The sequence below is a fragment of the Staurois parvus genome, unplaced genomic scaffold, assembly GCF_062004578.1.
Source record: "Staurois parvus isolate SC_StPar_1 unplaced genomic scaffold, SC_StPar_1.0 ptg000299l, whole genome shotgun sequence".
Taxonomy (NCBI): Eukaryota; Metazoa; Chordata; class Amphibia; order Anura; family Ranidae; genus Staurois; species Staurois parvus.
The window spans coordinates 10,825,092-10,844,851 of NW_028318095.1; the positions used below are offsets into that span (position 1 = coordinate 10,825,092).

The following is a 19,760-nucleotide window of genomic DNA, read 5'->3' on the forward strand; positions in this document are numbered from 1 at the left end:
AAAAAGGAGCGCATTAGATCAATACATAACAAAAAACAAAATAATTCATAATTCATATAGGTCACATAATCAGCATAAAAGAACAGCCGAAAGCAATACATAACATAGGAATCAATGATATACATGACCAATAGTTACATGATAAACATTATTTTCCTGGAGGGGGAAGAGCAACTGGTCCCATGAAACCAGTAGGGTTCAAAGCCATTAAAGCACAAAGGACACTGTAAGAAGTTCTCACTAAAGGCAGAAGGGTGTAAAAAATAAATAAAGATGAATACCAGGAAAAATGTTTTTTTTTTTTTTTTTCTGATATTCATTTTCATGTGTTATTTACACCCTTCTTTCTTTAGTGGGGACTTCTTATGGCGTCCTTTGTGATTCAGTGGCTTTGAACCCTACTGCCTTCATGGGACCTGTTGCTTTTCCCCCTCCAGGAAAAAAAAATGTTTATCTTGTAACTATTGGTCCTGTAAGTCATTGATTTCTGATATGTACTGCTTTCATAAAACAGAGAATAATAAGTGAGCACTTTCAATGTACAAACAGCTAACGCACACAGGATAACCAAAAAAATCCTCACATGAAAATAAAATAAAAGTGCAGTGCTAGAAAATATATAAATGTGACACAATATATAAAAGTGATCAGAGAAAGTCCCAACAACGGTGACCTAGGGTAACAATGCGTACTAACCAGAAGTGCACATTAAAAGTGCAGTGTAGGAAGGATAGAGTTCATAAAGTAGTCATCAGCATGGGAAGGGTAGATGTATTCCCTTGGTCAGTGAAGGTCCACACGATGGTACAGAGGTGGGCAGAAGAAATCCACTAGATGGTAGAAAACAATCGCTGCTCCACCAAAAAAGCACTGCTCCTCCACTGTGCACAAACGATATCTGGGAGAAAAGGTGCTCCCCACAGGGGATCAAGAAAAAATGCCCATAGTGAAGTAAAGTTTAAAATGTATTTATTAAAATAGGCAGGATGCATCCAGTACAAGTGGCAAAACACAAAAACAGACAGGACTAACCGTCCTGTCGGATGTAGTGGCCGCCGGAGCTCCACGATGCTCCGACAGCGTGACGTCAAGGCGTGCGTAGGCTCCTCCTTACGCGTTACGCGCCAAACACATCTTCAGAGAAAGAACCAGTGCTGGTTGCCACTACATCCGACAGGACGGTTAGTCCTGTCTGTTTTTGTGTTTTGCCACTTGTACTGGATGCATCCTGCCTATTTTAATAAATACATTTTAAACTTTACTTCACTATGGGCATTTTTTCTTGATCCCCTGTGGGGAGCACCTTTTCTCCCAGATATCGTTTGTGCACAGTGGAGGAGCAGTGCTTTTTTGGTGGAGCAGCGATCGTTTTCTACCATCTAGTGGATTTCTTCTGCCCACCTCTGTACCATCGTGTGGATCTTCACTGACCAAGGGAATACATCTACCCTTCCCATGCTGATGACTACTTTATGAACTCCATCCTTCCTACACTGCACTTTTAATGTGCACTTCTGGTTAGTGTGCATTGTTACCCTAGGTCACCCTTGTTGGGACTTTCTCTGATCACTTTTATATATTGTGTCACATATATATTTTCTAGCGCTGCACTTTTATTTTATGTACTGCTTTCGGTTGTTCTTTTACACTGGTTATGTGACCTATAGTGTGGATTCACGCATGTGCAGTGCGGACCGAAGCTCAGGTTTCACAACTAATTGACAGAGTAGCTGTTCAGCAGTTCAGGTCAGGTTTACATCAGGTTCAGGATCAGGATTTTATCCTGTTCACAACTGATGACATATGCAGTTTAAAAACGGTTCCCATAGAAGTCAATAGCCTGTAATCTGTACCTGAACCTGAAGTCACTGCTCAGAAATTGGACATGACTCTTTTCAAACCGCACATAGGTGTCCGTTTATGACACAAAGAATAGCTGCGATTCAGAGGATCGCAGCTATTCTCTGGTCATTCACAGTTTATGACACTCAGGAGATCAGTGGAGAACATGTTCAGCCCTTCACTGGAGATCTGTGTTCTCCCTCCAGATTCTCCAGCCTAGAGCTGGAGAATCGGAGGAACCGCAAACTAAGCAGCGATAATTTACCTCTGCTTAGTAAACTGATCTTTTACTGTAATCTCCCGAGATTATAGTAAAATCAGCCGTTTTCCAGTGTTTGTAGACCGTTGTCCAGCGTTTGTAGACCGTTCTCCCTTCGTTTGGAGAACTGATCTACACTGCTTCATAAACTGCATTCACAGGAGAACTGTGTTCTCCGAGAATGCCGGAGAACTGAGCAGAGATCTATTAACGCTGGTTCATGAACGGACACCTGAATCCGCATTGAATCTGCACCGCCAGTGCTCCGGACATATGTGAACAGGCACTATAGGAAGCAATGCTATTTCACATGTCATGCGGATTGGCTGCGGTTCAAACTGGCACATATGCTTGCATTGTATAACGTACCACTGGGATACACATTTCCCTGATGAAGATTCGTACCAGGAAACGCGCCAGATTTTTATATGCATTACTATGTTATTGTATCTCGTGGTTTCAGGTATATGATCATGGACCAACTTTTCATTGTGGTTTTATATGCACAGTGTTTTGTTTTTCATTTTTAACTAATTGTAATAAAGAGTTTTGTTATTTGGTGCCTTTAAAGTCTTCCATTCTTTGCAATTTCCCCCTTGAGTATATTTTTTGGGATGTGGCACCATACCTACCCAGACTGGGCTCTATCTCTTTACAGGAATAAATAGATTGTGTAAAATCAATCCGGTATATAATACAATAATCATGAGGTCCACTAAATCATGCAGTGCACTACATGGTCTAAAGTTATTTTAAAGTCAATTTTTTTTCACTTAATGCATTGCTTGCAATAAGGTAAACAATCTTCACCTTGCTTTTTGTCCTCCCCCCTTGACCTGAGTCCTCTCTTGATCCAGTGCTGTGCCAGTCTGCAGCAGCAGTGATCTTTCTCCCTGCTCTCAGAGGACAGACTTTTAACAATGGAAGCAGGGAACATGGCTGAGCAGTGCTGTGTGTGTCTATGGACGCACACAGTCTGGCACAGGAGCACACCCACATGTGCGCTCTTGTAGCACACTGCTTGCTATGGGGGCACACACAGGAAAGGAGGAGCAAACAGCTTTGGTGGGGGGACCCCAGAAAAGGACGTAAGGGGTCACTCTGTGCAAGCTAATTATAAAACTTTTTTCAGTTTATAAGTTAAAAAATTCCAGCCTTTAATATCACTTTAATGCAGAAGAGACAGCATGAAACATTTTAAAATAGAGACTTTAGTTCCGCTATGAAGGACATCTATAGTCACCGAATACATTTTCATTTTATAACAACAACATTGTAATAGCAATACAAACAATAGTTATTTTGGATAATCCAATATAAGCTTATTTGCAAATATTCCTTCATTTGTGAGGTCTGCCTGTTTCCTGGCCATCTCTTTCCACAACCTCCGGGATTTCCTGCATGATTTGCAGCTTCTTCTCTGCTGTTTACTTTCATTCTCTAAGAACTACATATCCCATGGTACCTTGCTGCCTGCAGGTGGTGATTTCTGCACTGACTGCACCTCCTGAAACTCCTCCCCTCAGCCCCTCTGTAGTTCATAAGGCAGGCTCTGTGAAATGTGTGACACAGCAGTGCCTATTCACATTGCATAGTGAATATGTGTCACAGAATTCAGGGAAGTAAATGTGTGGGGATCTTTATAAAGTAAGTTTACAAACATCAGGATTGTTCAGATTAATAGGAGTAGGCTCAAAATAACTGAAATATAATGTGGAAATGCATAGATGATTTTCCATTTTTGACCATAGATACTCTTTAAACACACAGTGGTTAAATGGTTAGAATTTCTGCCTGACATTACTAAGGTTGTTAGTTTGAATCCCAACCACAGCACTACCTGCCTGGAGTTTGCATGTTCTCCCTGTGTCTGTGTTGGTTTCCTCCGGGAACTTCGGTTTCCTTCCACGCTCCAAAGACATGCTGCTGGGTTAATTGGCTCCTATCTTAAAAAAAAAAACATTGGCCCTAGTATTTGTATGTATGAATGGGAGTAAGGGATCTTAGACTGTACACTCCATGAGGGTTAGGGACTGATGTGAATGTGCAATATATATGTAAAGCACTACATAAATTGACGATGCTATATAAGTACCTGAAATAATAACTGCAAATGTGTGTTTAGTGTGAATGTACTTTCCCGTTAGCTAATATCTTTGTTCTTCCTCCTAGGACCACCTTCTGCACCAAGGAACCTTATTTCTAACATTAATGAAACATCAGTTATACTGGACTGGAGCTGGCCGCTGGACACTGGGGGTCGGAAAGACATCACTTTCAATGTGAACTGTAAAAAATGTGGAGGAAACACAAAATTCTGTGAAGCCTGCAAAGGGAATCTGCGATTCATTCCCCGACAGATAGGTCTTACCAACACCACTGTGACAATAACAGACTTACTTGCACACACCAACTACACATTTGAGATTGAATCGGTAAATGGAGTCTCCGACCAGAGTGTATTGACAAGGCACATTGCCGCCGTCAGCATCACCACCAACCAGGCCGGTAAGTATGATACCTCAACTCCACTGCCAGTTAATTATGTGTACTCACTAAAAGCTTTAATATGATAATGCCATATTAAAATTATTTTCAATGTGTTTTAATCTGCAGCTTTCATTAAAATAATAATTCTTGTTCAGGCACTTTCTAATATAGGGTGACAACACTTTGTACATGTTACTATTTGTGCTCCTGCATTGTTACCCTATCACACTGGCTTCTGATGGAGATTACAAGAGGCTGTTTTAACCCACATTACAAATGTATATGCAAAAGTTGTCTCCATCAGGAAAACCGCACTGAGAAATGCCATACAGTAATCACTGGTGTGCGTGTAGACAGGAAGTGGCTGCAAAGGGGTTGCAGGAGATCAGCAGTACTGAGATGCAGCAAATGATCAAAAAATCTAAAGATGGTATTGGATAAAAAAAAAAGCTTAAAAGGCAACTGTTTATGATGCACAGGGGTTGGTTTACTAAAACTGTAGAGTGCAAAATATGGTGCAGCTGTGCATGTTAGCCAATCAGCTTCTAACTTCAGCTTGTTTAACCACTAGCCTACAGGGCACTTATACCCCCTTCCTGCCCAGGCCAATTTCCAGCTTTCAACGCTGTCACACTTTGAATGACAATTGCGTGGTCATGCAACACTGTACCCATATGACATTTTTATCATTTTTTTGAGACAGATAGAGCTTTCTTTTGGTGGTATTTAATCACCTCGGGGATTTTTATTTTTTCTTAAACAAACCAAAAACCACTGCAAATTTTGAAAAAATATTTTTTTCTTAGTTTTTGTTATACAATTTTGTAAATAAGTGATTTTTCTCCTTCACTGATGTGCGCTAATGAGGCTGCAGTGATGGGCACTGATAAGCTGCACTGATTGACACTAATAGGTGGCACTGATGGGCACTGATGAGGAGGCACTGGTAGGTTGCACTGATGGGCATTGACAGGCATCACTGATGGACACTGAAAGGCAGCACTGATACATGACACTGATACATGCCACTGATATATGGCACTGATAGGCAGCACTGACTGGCACTGATAGGCGGCACTGACTGGCACTGATAGGTGGCACTGATTGGCAGCACTGAAAAGTGGCACTGATTGTCATTGATTGGTGGCACTGACTAGCACTGATGGGTGACATTGAAAGGCAGCTCAGATGGGCACTGATATGTGGCATTGATGTGGCACTGATGGGCAGTGGCACGTGGCACTGATGGGCACTGGCATGTGGCACTGATGAGCACTGGCAGGTGGAACTTCTGGGGCCACACTGATCATCAGGGCACACTGATCATCAGTGCCCTGATGATCAGTGTACATGTCCCATCCACGGAAATCTGATTACCGGCTCTCCTGTCCTCTCGAGCTGTCAGCGTGACAGCTCGAGAGGAGAGAAATGCCGATAAACGGCATTTCCGTGTTTACATGTGATCAGCTGTGATTGGACACAGCTGATCACATGACCAAGCCGACATCTTCGGCTCTTTCCGTGATCGGCAGTGTCCGCGGCGATTGCTGCGCTGCGCGCCCCCTGACCCGCGCATGCGCAGTGAGAATGGTAGGACGTCACATGACGTCCTATCAGAACGAGAGAACCACCTTGCACCCGTCATTGTACTATAGGGCAGGCGGAAGGTGGTTAATTAAACTTTGGAAAAAAAAAAAGGATGACAACAGAAATCAACCAAGCAGTACATCTGCCTCCTTTTTTAATTTTTCTTACATTTTTTGTTCTTGTTTGATTTTTTTTTTGTCTGAGTATAGGTTTATGATTCTAACCTTGTTTAAACTGGACCTTCACGCTGAAAAACTGCTTTGCTCCATCGTATTGTTCCTCCTTTGTAATGTAGAAGAACAGCCCAGTGGGGTTTTTTTTTTTGCAGCTTTCACTACTATTCTAGTCCATGCTGCGCTTTGCCTCCATTCTGCTTAGGTGAAAATGACATGTACTCGCTTCTGTAACCACCTGGTATCACCACTTCACATTTTTCAGGAGGCTACAGGAGAGCGGTTGGAGGTAGAACCTGTTGATACGTCATTGAGGGCCGATTGCAAGAATCTGTAAAAGAAAACTGCCTCCTGATTATGTAAAAGCAGAAAATGGTGGCATGAGACCCAGAGTGGGCAGCAGCAGATAGGTGGATCACAGCAGACCAATTCTAGATTTAAAGGGTATGAGTATGTTTACTTTGGATACCCCATAAAAAAAATAAGTGGGCAATGAAAAATAAAAATATACAGAGGGGTGTAGTCCTAATTTAGAGTCACTTACTGTTGACTGATTCACAGCCTCTGCTGGAAGCCTGTTTCAAGCAATTCCTCTTCATTATCATAAGAAGGAGCCCTGGGATTACACAAATACCAAAAAAAGGAGCAGGGTGGACTACAGGGTACACTATAGTTATACCTAGATGAAAAAAACCTTAGTCCTAAACACATAGGCTGTGTTCCCTAAAGGCATTTCAGGGTTCAGCTTTCAATTTTGACTGGAGAGCACCTTTATCAAGGCAGTACAAAGAGCAATTATGATGCCGCAGAGTGCTGCAATCCATAAGAACAAATTCAATTTCAGTTTACCGCAACATCAGCAAAATATCCTTTCTGATTAGTTTCTATGGCTTACTTTGTTTTGCACCTTACTGAATAAGAATGCATGTTTTACTGAATCATTTTCCACACAAGCTACAGCAAGGAAATGTAGTCTTTCACTCTGGAATTGATTCTCCTCTGAAATATCCAGTGGTCTGGCTCATCATTAACTACGATTGCTTCCTAATGTTTAGTTTTCTTGGCTACCACAAAACGTTTAATGAATCTGCAATTACTACCATTTGTTTCATCGGCTCCCAGCTAGTCATTCAGAATCAATTGCAGGGTAATGCAGTTGAGGAAAATATTTAAGGCTGCACAGGTCAACTTTAAGAGTGCAGCCACCACTTAAAAGACACGCATTGAGGAAGCTACGAGAGGAAATTAGAGCAAGATATTACTTACAATTTAGGAAACCTTATTCTGCCGGACACATCCTGAATAGGCCTATTTATAAAAAGCATACTTCAGAGGAAATGGATGCATTCTGTGGATACAAAAGAGACTGAAAATTAATTGTAACAGAGACAGAAGAGTAAATATTAATGAAAATTGGTGTTTAAGAAGCAATTTGCCATGATTACTGTGCAATAATAATTTGAAGTAGACGAGCAGGCGTAGAAATTATGCCAACAGTTAGTAACTGGTATTTAAGTTTATACTGATACTTCATATCAATAAAAAGTTCAAAATAATAAAAACATTCCTTTTACCTACAAACTTGCTCCCCCAATATTCAACCATATATATATATATATATATATATATATATTACCTTATATAACAATATTGTGCAAAAATCTATGTACTAAGTGCAGTACAAAGCTAAGTGCTAATAGCAACCAATCAGAATTCACTTCACTTGATACAGGTTAATTCTGACTGGTTAATATAGATACAGTTCTTTGCTTTTAGCACTTTGCTTGTTGCAATATTTCAAGCTCAAGATAGTGAGTGTGATAAATATTTATAAGGTACATCATATCCAAAATTAATTCAACACTAAGAAATATCATAAAGCAATTTTAAAATGATAGAGCAAAGAGCTCGCCAACTATACCTAGATAAAGGTTTGTTAGCTGGCTCCAAAGGATCTAACCCAGAACACCAAATCTGAAGGATTCAGTTATTTAGAGCCTGAAGACAAATAGAGTGGAATTTAAAAGATTTGCTCTCCTTGTGATATAGTTGCATAGTTACATAGTTAATCTGGTTGAAAAAAGACAAAAGTCCATCCAGTTTAACCATAGAAAAAAAAAGTTATAATCCTATACCCACAGTTGATCCAGAGGAAGGCAAAAAAAATCCCAGCAAAGCATGATCCAATTTGCTCCTGCAGGGGAAAAAAATTCCTTCCTGATCCCTGAGAGGCAATCGGATATTCCCTGGATCAACTTTAACTATAAATGTTAGTATCCAGTTATATTCTGTGTATCTAAGAAACAATCTAGGCCTTTTTTGAAGCAATCCACTGAGCTGGCCAGAACCAACTCTTTAGGGAGTCTATTCCACATTTTCACAGCTCTAACTGTGAAGAAATCTTTCTGTGTTTGGAGATTAAATTTCTTTTCTCTTTTCCCCCAGACGATCATTGAACTAGCTTAATGTTGCTGACTCTTTTAAGGCAGTGCTGGCAATATAAAATTCCCAGCATTAACATAGGTCCAGCTCTTAAAATGAACACTAGGATTTGGCATAAAAGACCAGTGCCTAGGAGCTTCACGTAATAGTAGGCAGCATTTTCCCTGTACTGTCCCCATGTTATCCCATAAGGTGCTTCATTACTGTAGAGAAAACAGAGTTCAAGGGTCATGACACTCATAGGGTCATGGGTCCCTAACATACCCACTACAGTTATTTGGGTCATGGGTTCCTAAATTACCCACTACAGTTATTTGATCCTCCATATTTGGTCATATTTGTACACACTAAAACAGCCTAACTACTTATTTTCCCTGCTCCATTTTTTTAAAGCCGAATTGCACTAGACTTCTGAAAGGGGCAAGGCACACTTAGGTCCACCTAGTCAGAAGGCCAGGCAGACTAAACTGCTCATGATCAACTGGAGCTGACCAACGAGTACTACCAAATGAGTACCAAAGAGAGGACCCCCACCCTTCCCCCTCAAGGCTGCTGAAGGCAAAGAAAATCCCAGTACTTTTAATGTAAAAACTTATGACTCATTCGATATGACAGCACTGGGCCAATCACCATGCTATCACAAGGAAAAAGTACACCTTGAGCAACTGACAGCATACACAGAGCTGCTTTTGCTGTGACAAAAGAGAAAAAAACTAAGGTGACTATGTGGTGCTGAGGGTTAAGTTATTGCCTATGTAGGGCAAAGAAACTGGCTCACTTTATTGTCTGCTGGAGTGTTTATTATGGTCATTAGACTTACTGCGTCTGATTACATAAAGTGAGGTGATTTGAACCTATGTTTACTTTAAACATCCAATCAAGTGCAGAAAAATTTAAAAAACGTCACAATTAGATGTTTGAAGTCACTTCACCTCGTGCTGCCCATTAGCAAATCAAGCCTAGGTTCATTTAATCTCACTTTCACCTATTAAAATGTACTTTTTAGAGTAATAAATCAGGGTCATTAAATAGACCATTTATAACAAATTAGTAACCAAAGTGGTTATGTATAAGATTTTGTATAAGGAGACATTTTGGTGTACTGTTCCCTGAGACAAACTGAAGAACAGTATTAAGTTTGAAAGTGCTATAATGTGGAACCAAAGATTGTCTACTCTGATCATTGTAAATGAAGTCCTTAGAACAATGGAAGTCCTGTATTAAATATACATTAAATTGCTGGAATTTCAGTTTAGTGGCTTTGGTAACAAAATATTAGGCCATTGTAGTCACCCAAATAAAAATAAAATAACTGTAGCAAAAGAAATTGCATGCACACTCAGTGTCCCGTAATTATATATCAGTGTTTTTATGTGTGTGATTCCCTTATAACCCTTCGGCTTCACGTTCTTGCCAAAATTGCACTTTAGTTAATCTAGCTCATAAAGGAAATCATCAAAATATATCTTTTAAATGGTGTGTGAAATGAAATATCATTGAATGCAGTAACTTACTTTATTAAAATGCTTGCAGAAATGTGTTCATGTTTATTGGAAATTTCACTATTTTGCTGTCTCCTGAGTGTTCCTCAAAGGTCTAAACAGCCTTTGTAAATAACAGTAGAAACAGTGGCAGCAGGCTGAGCACCACTGATAACTGTAAAGATATTATTTATTTGCATATGTACCCAACCTTGATTTCAACAGCATATTTAGCTTTGGCCAGATTAAAGCGGAAGTTCACCCAAAAGGGGAAGTTCTGCTTGTTTACGTCCCCCCCCCACCACCTCCCTCCACTGCCACATTTGGCACTTTTTGGGAGGGGGGTAGGTAGTGGGTACCTGGTTTTGACAGTTACCTGATCCTACTTCCTATCAGATGCGCCGCCATGATCTGAGCCAGAAGTTTGCCCCCTCCATGCCCTGCAGCCTTCTGGGACACTTCACAGGTCCCAGAAGACTGTGGGACCATTCACAAAGCACAGCGCGCTTTGCACAAGCGCAGTATGAAACCGGCTGTGAAGCTGCACGGCTTCACTGACGGTTTCCCTTACTGAAGATGCGGCACATGCATCCAAAACAGATTGAAGAATCGGCTTGGGTGAAGACATCAGCAAGTGTAATTTTATTAAAATTCAGCAGCTACAGTATATGTAGCTTCTGACTTTTAATTTTATGGGGGGGGGGGGGAGCCTGGAGCTCTGCTTTAAGCCCAGTTATGGGATAATAGTAATTACAATTGCTCAAGGTCAACCAGGTCAGTGGCTTCACCATTTCTACTTGCAACTAACTCTGTATTAGTGGAGTTTTGGAGAAGTTCACATTTCAGTCCTGATACTGGGTACCAAATGTATTAACTGTTCCAGTTCCCTATTGCAGAACCACAGAATGCACTGAAACCACTGTAATCATGTAGTGCTTTCTCTACGGCGGAGATAGTTGCCCACGATCAATACACTACTACACCCTCAGCATTTAAGGAGGGCTGTTGGGTCTTCATAAGCCAAGCTGATATCATACATGGTTGTGCTGGGGACTCAAGCACACAAAGAAAGCAAACTCAGGCAGGATAGCGAACATATAGAAATGTAAATAATAGCACACTTTTTACCATGAAATTGAGAATTTCACAAAATGCTTATGGTAAAGAGACTCACGCATAAACCTACAACCATATGTGGCCTTTAGCTCTCACTGCTGAGAGGATCAAGTACATTGCTAGATATGCTGGAGGAAGAAGCAACCAGCTTTGACCTAGTTGATGAACTGATCATGCAAAATGGTTAAAGCACATGCAAACCCAAACTACTGTAGTAAGTTTGGCATTGTGTCTAATTGTATACAAACTGTATACAATGTTTTTGGCGTTATATTTTGTGAATCTGTTGTAAAGTTTCTAAACTGGAGATCTTGCCAGTAGCAACAATTCCTGTTGCAGGCTGACAATGCTAAACCACTGCCTTGCAATTGGCAGCAATGTTGTCAGTCTGATAAGCTAGCTCTGTCTGTTGTGTGTTGGACTACCTAGACAAATTTTGTTATGAAAATACAGCGAAGCATGATGCCAGACATGCTGAAAAATAGATTTTAGATTTATATTCATTATAAATGCGGAACAGGTCCAGTTTTTCAAAGTGTGCAAAGTTTCAATACTAGGTAGGTTCTTCTGCATAGTATCTGCTTTCCACAAACGGATTTAGGACTACAATCTCATAGTACCATACAGGGGTGGACTGACCATTCAGGAACTCAGGAGGGCCCAGGGTCAGTAGGGGGCCCCATGAGATGCCCCTGGTACTTTCATAGGCTTTTTTGGGTGTGGTTTGAGTGTGGGTGAGGACACAGGGGCCCCATGATCCCGTATTGCCCGGGAGCCCCATGAGTTGTTAGTCCGCCCCTGGTACCATAGTAATAGTATTCTTACCTTTTTTTCATTTCCTTTGTTCCCGAAGACTACATCATGTTTTTTCACTCCGTATATGAAGATTGTTCTAGTCATAAATTGTAGTCCAAAGGTATATTTGAATTATGTTGAGGACCGCTAAAGTATGATAACACCAATTGCAGCGTTCTGTTTACGGGAAATTAATAGACTAAAAATTTGTAACTCTGAAATCTTTATAGCACTTTCTGCAAGAATATTACAGTGTTCAATTTCACACTGTTCACCTCTTGTATTAAAATAAAATGCAGAAATTAGTTTTATTGGAATAAGAAAGGAAATTAAGTACATGTACAAGTACAAGTAATGTTGAAGTGACTCTCTGGAGAATTTCACATCCTGCTGTTAGACATAACATCCAATTCATATTTAATTTACGAGGGGCTTTATTTCTTAATATAATAGCTGTTTTTTAACAGACTTTTGAAAGTGCAGGCTATCTGTAGACATTGTTCGGTGAATTACAGTATGTGATTCCTGTTTAAGGGGCAGTACATGAAATACATTGAGCATGTCACGTGTAATATATTGATAGCTACAACATTTTAGAAAACTCTCATTATGACAGTCAAACCGTCTTCTGATTCTGTGTGAATCTCCATTATTGGCTCCTGGTTTGTTACAATTACAGTTGTGGGGAAAAAAATAAAGGAATGTACTATTTAAAGTGGAAATTTAGTCAAAACCTAACTAAGGCTAAACCTACTTCTAGACCCATTCTAAAGCTCCTCTATCTAACCCTGTAAAGAAAAGATCTCTAAACTTACCTATTCTGAAGCTGCTCTGGTTTGGTTCTATGATCAGCTGTCAGCGGCACCTTTTGCGTAGAGGAGGGGCAGCAACGAATGCCCTTTAGTAAGCCTATGGGTTACATCATCTCCCATGCATTTGCAGCTATTGTTGGTGATCTCTCCTTTACACAGAACCTACCTCTGCAGAGATCATGTTACTGGACCAGAACTGCTTCAGAATAGGTAAGTATATAAATATTTTCTTTACAGGGTAGATAGACTAGGCTTAGAATGGTTGTGGGAGTAGGTTTTGCCTTAGGTAGATTTTGACTAAACTTCCACTTTAATCTCTTAATATTCCACTTATTTATCAGCTGGTAAACATGGATATTATACAGGTAGTATTGAATTGAACGCAACTCACGTTTGAGGGATTGTCATTTCTGTCTAAGCTTTTATAGCATTAAAAATGAACTGAAAAAATATTGAAAAGTCAGTTTTGTGGATTTTTGATCTATATTCCAGATGGAATTTTTGATGTAACAAAAAACAACAATCATTTATGGGTGTAACACCATTAAAAATGCTTCAATGGATATTTCCAACCCAGTAAATAAATGGATTGCCAATAACTATGTGGGCTGTGGTAGGGCATGTGTACATGGGCATTTCTGTCAAGTAGTGAATAGTGTTGGGCATGATATTCAAGTCGAACATAAGTTCAACACGAACATCAGCCATTCGTGTGATCGGCAAACACATGGACAGTAAGGGCATTCAGCGGGCTGTTTGTTCACCATGCCCTACAATGCACTGCACCCTGGCAGTGGTTTGTGATTGGCCAAAGCACCTGATCACAGGTCAGGTGCAATGCTTTGGCCAATCACAGCACATGATGACATCACAAGGGGTGAGGTGACCCCCCCAGGGTGATCCCGCCCCCTTGTGACATCATCATCACATTATTTAACCACTTCCATACAGGGCACTTTTATCTCCTTCCTGCCCAGGCCAATTTTCAGGTTTCAGCTTTGTCACGCTTTGAATGACAATTGCGCGGTCATACAACACTGTACCCAAACTAAAGTTTTATCACACAACTAGAGCTTTCTTTTGGTGGTATTTAATCACCACTGGAGTTTTTATTTTTTGTTAAATTAACAAAAAAAGACCAAAAAATAAAAAAAAACCCATGTTTTTTTTTGTTTCTGTTATAAAAGTTTGCAAATAAATTTGTTCTTCATAAACTTAGGACAAGATTTATTCTGCTACATTTCTTTGGAGAAAATAACCCAAATTAGTATTTATTATTTAGCCTGTAGGAAAGTTATAGAATTCACAAACTATGGGATATATCTGAAAATTGATCAATCCTGAAGTACTGACAGCCAATCTAATTTCTTAGGCCCAAAAATGTCAGAACAGTACAGATATCCCCCAAATGACCCCTTTTTGCAAAGTAGACAGTCCGATGTGTTTCATAAGAGGCATGCTGAGTTTTTTGAAGTTGTAATTTTTTTGTCATAATTTTTCGGAAAATGAAAAAATTAAAAAAATTATTTTCACTTTTTTTTTTTAGATACTGTCACCAGTGCACTACAGTATCATCATATAACTGGCATTGTGGTGATCAGGGACACTGACTGGTGACAGTACGAAAAACAAAAATTGATAATTTTTATTATTTTTAATTTTTTATTAACTTTTTTCTCTTTTTTTAAGATTTATTTTTCTTATTGCAGTATGACCAAAGTAGTATAATGTTACCATACCCTATAACATTGTACTACTTTGGGGAAGTAATCAATATTTTTTTATTTTTTACACACTTTGATTATAGCAAAGAATTACTTTGCTATAAGCAAGCATTTACCTAAATGAAATCGATCCATTCAGGGTTTTTTTTTGTGATTAGCAGTGATTTGGCCACGGCTAATCACATGACACAGCTGGGCTGTGATTGGCCCAGCCTGTGCATGAGATCGCTGTGACCATTCACAGCTAGACACACTTGTATACAATAAATGGCATGAAAGAATGCCATCCATTGTATACAACTGTCATGTCACCTGCTGTGATTGGTCACAGCAGGTGACATGGCTGCATGGCCATGGTGAGGTACATGGCCAGTGACAGAACTTGCTACTGCGCGGCCCTGTGGGCATGCACAGTGCTTGTTTCGGAAAGGACCCCATATGGCGTCCACCCGGATGGACGAGCTGTTCACCTGGCTGCCATCTGGCTATTGGTTGAGCGGAAACTGGTTAAGAACTGTCATCCCAGTGCAGCTGTCAGACGTTGGTAGCCAGCGTTGAGAGTGGAGCATTTTGTTTTCTTTTTCGGGTCAACAGTGCAAGCCGGCATCATGATTGACATTGGATCTACTTCGGGGGGACATGTTTTTAATAAAGGACTTGTCATAGACTGTCTGTCATTTTTTACACTGTACTTTTTTTGTTTTGTGAATGAGTAGCGGTACCATGTACCCCATACTCATTCACATGGAGGGTCGGGATCTGGGGGCCCCTTCTAAAAGGGGGCTGCCAGATTTCGATAAGTGCCTGCGTGAGACCCCCACAACCACAGGCCATGGTTGTGGGGAAGAGGCCCTTGTCCCTATCAACATGGGGACCAGGTGCTTTAAAGTGGGAGCCCCCCTGCCCCAAAGCACCCCCCCCATGTTGAGGACATATGTACTGGTATGGTTCAGGAGGGGGGAACGCTTGATTGTTCCCCCCTTTCCTGACCTGCCAGGCTACATGCCCGGATAAGGGTCTAGTAAGGATTTTGGGGGGGACCCCCACTACATTTTTGGCATGGGGGTTCCCCTAAAAATCCATTCCAGACCTGAAGGGCTTGGTATTAATTGGGGGGACCCCACATGTTTTTTTTTTATTTAATTGCTGGGCAATGCTGGCAATTCTTTTTACATTCAGCTGTCAGCAGGGAATCCGGCTGACTGCTGAAACAGTAAAGAATGTTTTCACTACTAAAATACCTCATGACGTAATAATAAAACTCATGCGATATTTTAGTAGCTGTACTCAGATGTGGTAAGATACCGCTTAGTGAATTGTCCCCTCTGTTTGAAATTTGCGGTCGAATTTCGTTAGGTTCAAAAGTTCGACCACGAACCAAACGGGGGGGGGGGGGGGTGTTTCAGCCCATCACTAGTAGTGAAATTATTTTTTGTATTTGTTATTAATTTTTTGAAGGACCTGATAAAAAGGGATTGGAATTTAATTCATTTGGCGCAGTATCGACCTGCATATATTTAATTTTTCCAGGCATTGTATTGTGTTTTTTATTTATTTGTTATTTTTCCAGTTAACTTAACTTGTCTCTTTTTTTAACTGTTTTAATTCTCTATACAAGTTAGCTAAGCATAATCATGTATTTGCTGACAGGGCAGGGGGCTTACAGCTGGATTACACAGTATTCATAAATTGCTCTCAATACAGAGAAGCATGATGTTGTATGAGATGGAATATTACTTTTTCTTTTAAATAACACATCCAGAAATTTGTATGCTTGGCCTGCAGATTTTCTTTATTATAAATGTGTCAGAGGGCAGTAAGACTAAGATCCTGTCAGCAAACAATACATGATACCTGAATGTACAGTATCTAAAGCTGTTTAATATTTTAAAATGCTGCCGCATTGCATATGGGAATCCCGCAAATCTATATGGAAATAATAATATTTCTGTTAGCATTTAGATGTGTCTCCATACTCCACTATGAAATGCATTCATTACAGAAAGACATGACAGGCTTGCTATAAAAAGGCCTTATCATCAAACCATTCATTTCAACAACAACCTTTCCTTAAGATTATATGTACATGCCCTTTGTGTAGCCATCAAAATTCTATGAGATTGCTGCTGCATGCCACCATCTTGGATGTAATAGCAGCGGTCCCAGAGGACTCAGCACAGCCACCAAACATTCCACTTCACTCCTCCCCTGGCAGAGGGGGCAGAGGAATTTGGTCAATACAAAGCATAACTAGACACTCCAAGAAGAGAAGAGAGCTATGATGTGCAAGGAAGGAGGGGCCCATGCTTGGGAGTTGACTAGACTTTTTTATAGCAAGTTCAAAGGCACATTGCAAGTACAATGCAAAATAATTTATGAAAAATAAAAAACCTGCAACTAAAGTGATTGTAAACGTAATAAAAAACGCAGCCCTGATCCTCCTCTTCTGGGAATTCCTACTGGCACTACTGTCTCCTCCCCTCTGCATTCGTGGGGGCTCAATTCCGAGCCACAATGTGTGTGTCCATAGACAAACACAGTGTGACTTGGCCCCACCCCTTTCTCTCTGCTCACTGGCTGTGATTGACAGCAGCAAAAGCCAATGGCTCCCGCTGCTGGTTTTTTATCCATTGAGGAAAGAGAGATCAGAGAGAGAATGATTGAAATCAAGCTCAGGTATGTGGAAGAGGGCGAGGCTGGAAGGAAGTAGAACACAGAAGTTTTTTACCCTAACGATAAGAATGCATTAAGGTAAAAAAAAATTCTACTTTTACAAACACTTTAAGTATTTTAAATGCCTTATTTTATATGCTTTTACCTATAATGCTGTAGGTTGATGATAGGATCTCTTTAAAATGTTACTAAAGGTTTTTTTTTTTTTTTAATAACAAACATCTTATTTGTTTATTTATATATCTATACATACTTACCTGCTCTGTGATGTGGTTTTGCACAGAACAGCCCTGATCCTTCTCTTCTAGGGTGCTTTGCTGGCACTCCTGGCACCTCCCCCTTGACCAGTGTCTCCAACAGCAAGCCAATTGCTATGGGGGCAATAGTGTGTGCTCACTCCCAAACCCCGCTCTATGCATCCATAAGACACATAGAGCCGTGGCTCAGCCCTGCCCCCTGCTCTCTCCTCACTGGCTGTGATTGTCAGCAGCAGGAGCCAATGGCTCATGAGGATAGGGAGACCTAGAAGACCCAAGGCTCCTGTGCACACTGCTGGATTGAGACGGGGTCAGTTAAGTATTGGGGGCTGTGAGGGGAGCAGCACACAAAAGGATTTTTTTTACCTTCATGCATTCTATGCATAAAGGTAAAAATCATCAGCCTTTAGAACCACTTTAGGCATTACACAACCACAAATCTCTAGATGAATGTTCGCAGACACGGTTCTCATGGCTTAAAAACATAAATCTACAGTATATAGCATATGTTAAGTAGGAGTACAACCTCACTGTCTCTGACAGCCACCCATTTCTAGGCAAGCTTCACCCAATGATGGGCTTTATAATAATAATACACTGTAAACAATATTTAGGAAGTCAGATTATTCATAGAGTTTTTGCCAAGTTAACCAAAGTATACTGAAAATACTACATTTGAGCTGAGCATCTAACCGTTAGTGATCTCTGACTGTAAAGGGGTTAAATAGGTTTTCCAGTTTAAGTAAGGAAGTGGAAAATATTGCTACGTACCCCTTACTGCTAGTTGGAATGGTCCCGTGTTCAGAAGCTCTATTTATTATTTAGCACTCGTGAGCATCTTTGAGTTACTTGGCTTTCATTGACTGCCCTTTAATTCCAGATTGTTCCTAAAGTATACACCAATGGGTTCCTGAAGGTAGGCTTGAGCTTATTAATAAAGGCAAATAGTATTGCTGAATTTTGGTAGTCAGATAAAACAAATAATAATGGTCAGATTCGGAATGAGACACCCCTGTTGATTAGGAAGGGGGATGTAAAGGTTTTCCCCTTTGTCTCTGAACTTTTTAGCTGAACCTTTACTTTTCCCTTCTTCCCGACTCTCCCATATAACTTGACATATACCTGATTCCATTGCCTTTCCTGGCGACTGAATTATTGCTAAAAGGAATTTCTGAGTGGTTTCCCCAAACAAAATTTAAAACTTAAAGACTAATATAGATGACAGTTTCCTTTCTACGGGGGAAGCAGTGGTACAATTAACCTGTCCGATACTGAAAATAACTATTTACAAAATTCTTAAGTTACTCCTTGTTGCTGCATGCTCAAGGGAACAATCCCACAAACTAGCCAATGATTGCATATGCAATGTTCTTCCCAAGATATTAAACATGTCAGAATTAACTAATGATGGCCAAGTAATTTAGTACTTAGAAGCATCCACTCTTAAAGATAATGTTAAATGCATTTTTGGTTTATGATCTAGCTATAGCATGCACATAAGCTGCCATATATATATTTATATATCTTTAAGAGGTGTATAATATCTCAGGCTCAGATGTTCACTACATGATGTATTTATTTTCCTCCCACTGGTCCTAATAAAAAGGTTCAGCAGATAGTAGGCTTATTAAAAGTCCACTGATGACATGATATAGCGTATGGATGCTTTAGGAACTGTTTTCACAGCTGCAGTCTATTAAATGCTTGATAGCACTGTACCTGGGACATGTTCAGACTTTTGTTCTTGCATTCTTTTGACTTTCAAGCAGTTGCCGTAAACAAAAACTGCTTGGAAATAACCAGTAAAGTTCACGAAGGAAATGTAGAGGGATCACTTTGTTTCTCTATGGAATATGACTTGATAAGCTAGTCTCCTGCGTGAACTCAGCACAGCCAGCTTGTCTTAATACCTGTATGACATTGACATGATAATACTTCTGTTTGAGCCTTCCCAGATCATGACAAGTTTCTGGTTATAAGGCTTATTGCTATGTAGCTTCACATTAAAATTTAGATTTAAACTGAAACTTCAGATTTGTTAAGAAAAAAAATACTCCTTTGTTAAAAAAGAGCCTTTTGCTTCAACCCCACCCTTTCTCCAACTGAGGG

At 40.2% G+C, this 19,760-nt stretch overlaps 1 protein-coding gene across 2 annotated transcripts in view; it reads left to right on the forward strand.

Annotated features, from left to right (window-relative positions):
- The window catches only part of EPHA3 (EPH receptor A3), a 544,240-nt gene that overhangs the window by 343,028 nt on the left and 181,452 nt on the right, over nucleotides 1–19,760 (forward strand). For both annotated transcript variants that reach the window (XM_089682929.1, XM_089682930.1), the window contains exon 5: nucleotides 4,274–4,609. In XM_089682929.1, the coding sequence (XP_089539055.1) occupies nucleotides 4,274–4,609 (336 nt within the window). The remainder of the gene's footprint in view (nucleotides 1–4,273; nucleotides 4,610–19,760) is intronic.